Source organism: Hipposideros armiger, unplaced genomic scaffold (genome assembly GCF_001890085.2).
Source record: "Hipposideros armiger isolate ML-2016 unplaced genomic scaffold, ASM189008v1 scaffold_139, whole genome shotgun sequence".
Lineage (NCBI taxonomy): Eukaryota > Metazoa > Chordata > Mammalia > Chiroptera > Hipposideridae > Hipposideros > Hipposideros armiger.
In genome coordinates, this window is record NW_017731489.1 from 142,937 (window position 1) to 146,391 (window position 3,455).

Here is a 3,455-nt window from a genome sequence, read left to right on the forward strand (position 1 = left end):
AAAAAAAAAAAAGAAAGAAAAGAAAAAATGTTGTAATCCCACCACCCCAAAATAACATTTTTGTGTATGTACTTTCAGATTTTGTTTTATGCTTACATTTTGTTTTATGTAAGCATACACTTATTTTCTCATATAAAAACACAAGTTCACGTTTTAGAAACATGTATGCTTTCAATATACGTGCATTTTTTTCCTTCCAAAATTTGCGTTATGGATCCTATTTCTCTGTTAAGAGCTGTTTACTTGCTCTCTCCCATCCCGTCCTCCTGGTTTCTCCTAAACTCACTCTCATCAGACTCACTCCCACTCTCATAAAAATTTTTGACTCTGCTAAATCCAGCTGTCAGTTCTCAGCTCGCGTCTTACTTGACCTATCAAGCGTCTGAAACTATTTTTCCCTTCCTCACTTTTGGCATCTTGTTTTCCTCCTGCCTCATTGCCGGGTCTTCTCACGTTCCTACTGATTCTCCTCCATTTCTATGCCACTAAGCATGGTAGTCTCTAGGGGTCAGCCTTTGGACTTGGCTACACTCACTCCTTAAGTGACCTCATTCAGGCTTGGGGTTTTACATACTGTCATACCCACGGCTCCCAAATGCTATCTCCAGGTCAGACTTCTCCTCCACTTAGATATTTAATGCGCATTTTAAACTTATACAGTCAAAACCAATCTCCTGATCTATTACCCACAACAAACAAACAATCGCTCCTTCTCTAAGTCATTACATGGCAGTTTGGCGGTTCAAACCAGAAACCTGGAAGTCATTTGCAGTTTAAGTTCTCTGGAATGCAGGCTGAGACAAAGATTAGCAAGCTGTTAGTTTATTAGAGAGTGCTCTTAGGATCAACAGCTAAGAGCTGTTTCAAAGCTATAAGGGAGGAGAAGGACAAAGGACCAAAGGACAGAGGGACAATTTAGGCTGCAGTGCAGTCTTAACAAAGGCCTCAGCCTACCCCATGGGGAGCTTGGACTCATTGTCCTTGTCCCAAGTTGGGGCAGGGAGCCATAAGACTAAATCACATCACCTGGGCAGTGAAATAGGTAAGAGGTCCAAGGACTGAGCCCTAGGTAACTAGAATGGTTATACCCCACGTCAGCCCGCTGTAGGAGCCTGCCCTGGGAAGGCGGCGTGGGCGTGATTCTCTTCAGACAAGGCCATTCCCAAATTGTTTGGCAGCTGAGAGCTATCTGCCCGCAGAGCTCAGCATCTGAGGAGTAAGACTTTCACCTCCGAGGGGGACTTGCCCAGTGTATAACAGTATTCACTGCATCTCTTTAATTCCCCCCCTTTTCTCATGTCCACGTTTAGTCCACCAGCAAATGCCAGTCCTGCTTTCAGAATCCATCCGGCATCTGACCACTTTTCATTACCTCCTTTACCCCGTTGGTCCATACCGCCGTCACCCCTTGCCTAGCTCGCTGTTAGGCCCTCCCACGTGGCAGTTAGAGTAACCCTTTCAAAACAGTCCAGTTGCGTTACCCCAGTGCCCTGGCTTCTCCTACCATTGAGAATAAGGTCCTGAATTGTTTCCATTGTTTACGACCCTCCAAGCCCACCGGCCCCAATTACCTCTCTAACACCACCCACCCTGCTCACGTCCCCCCCAGCCACGCTGACCTTTCCATCCAGTTCGCTGGTCTCCCTTGGCCCGCCCATCTGCGACCCTGACATCCTCCCCACTTTGTTGGTTCCTCCTCTGCTTTCCCTATCAGTCAGTCTTGTAGGTGAAAAAGATGTCTGCCGTAGCACCAATAAATGACTTGGTCAAGGTTATCCAAGGAGAGAATTACTGCAGGACTTAGAAAAAGTTTCAAGCCTTTTGCGTCTACCAATCTTTTATTCTTTCAGTTATATTTCAGTGTAGAAAAATTATTGTATTTGAAAGTGAAAAAAAGTTAACTTTTTTTTCCTTAAGATTTTATTGGGGAGTTGGGGAGGGGAATAGTGTTGGGGAATCAGGGAAGGGGAACAGACAAGTTGCTGTCCTTTTGTTCTTCAGTCTAGTTGTGGAGGATGTCGCTTCACTGGCCCATGTTGGTATTATTGCGCTCTTCCTGGGCGAGGCAGATCGGTTGCTGGGCCCTGGCGGCTCTTGGCCACTCATGTCAGCTGCCAGCCGCTAACGCTGGCTGCTGGCCATTCACGGTAGCTTACATCAGTCCACTGCAGCAGCGACTGCAGCCCACGCCGTCGCCGGCGACTCACGGCAGCCCAGCTCCAGGTCGAACTGTTGTTCACCATCTTAGCTGTAGAGGGCACAGCATTACTGGCCAATGTGGGATCCGAACCAGGGCCCTGCTGCTCAGAGCTGGTGCTCCCAAGCCAACTCTTAACCAACGTGCCACTCTGCTGGCCCAAAAGTTAACGTTTTTTAAGTGTTCATCTTGGTAATGGTGTTTTGTGAAGGATCGTTGTTTAATTCCCCTCCCCCCCTATAATTTCAAGTTGACTGCTAGTAAAATGCATCACTCTTACTGCAGCTATGTGATGGGACTGAGGTCAGGCTACTGCATACATGGAACTAATTATTTCTTGGTCTTTCTTTCCTGCACAGAGCCTTTCATCCTACTATAAAGGAGGATTTGAAGAGAAAATGAGTAGGCGAGAAGCTAGCCTTATTTTGGGTGTAAGGTAGGTGTGCTGCATAAATATTGTTTTGTCCTGTGGCCATGCTTGTACTAAAAAAGGAGAAAATGTTCTCATAAAGTTATTCTTATGTTTGAAATTATGAATAGGAGGCAGAGTTTTTACATTCTTACTCCTCAAATCTAAGAGAATCTCTCAGCCCCCCTAAAATAACCAGGCAAAGCCGTGATGTGTCTTCGCTCCTTAACAAGGAGCCGTTAGGTTTCAGTACTGGTGCCTCAAAGCAGTTCTAACGTCTCTTCTTGCAATGCTGGATTCTCTCTGTGTTCAGTTTTATAATTCAATATGTATAATTTTCAGTTATATATGGGATCTGTTTCACCCTTCTTTTCTAGTTCTACAGTTTGACACCTACAATAGCATATTTTATTGTTCTTGTTTCACCTTAGTGTCCATTTATTGTCTAACTTTGAACAGCATAGGAGAAAGTTAATGATAGTGTATGATTGCTGCGTGATACCATTTAACACTTAAAGTTAAGAATGCTTTCCCTGCCATAGATATACCAGTAGCCATATCCCTTGTTCACCTTATGTTCCCTTACAGCCCATTCACATTTCTGTGGAAATTGGTTATAGTATGTTCTTTATAACAAATCTGGTGACTCAATCAACACAATTAAGCAGAATCGATCATGAAGTCCTATATTGACATAATTTTTTTTTTTAAAGATTTTTATTGGGGAATTGGGGGGATGGGAACAGTGCTGGGGAACTGGGGGAAGGGGAACAGACAAGTTGCTGTCGTTTTGTTCTTCAATCTAGTTGTGGAGGATGTTGCTTCACTGGCCCAAGTTGGCACCATCAT

The 3,455-nt window shown here is 44.6% G+C and overlaps 1 protein-coding gene across 1 annotated transcript in view; it reads left to right on the plus strand.

Moving 5' to 3' along the window:
- Positions 1-3,455, plus strand: part of DNAJC15 (DnaJ heat shock protein family (Hsp40) member C15) — a 70,653-nt gene that overhangs the window by 35,165 nt on the left and 32,033 nt on the right. The window contains exon 4 of the mRNA XM_019650345.1: positions 2,557-2,633. Coding sequence (XP_019505890.1) covers positions 2,557-2,633 — 77 coding nt within the window. The remainder of the gene's footprint in view (positions 1-2,556; positions 2,634-3,455) is intronic.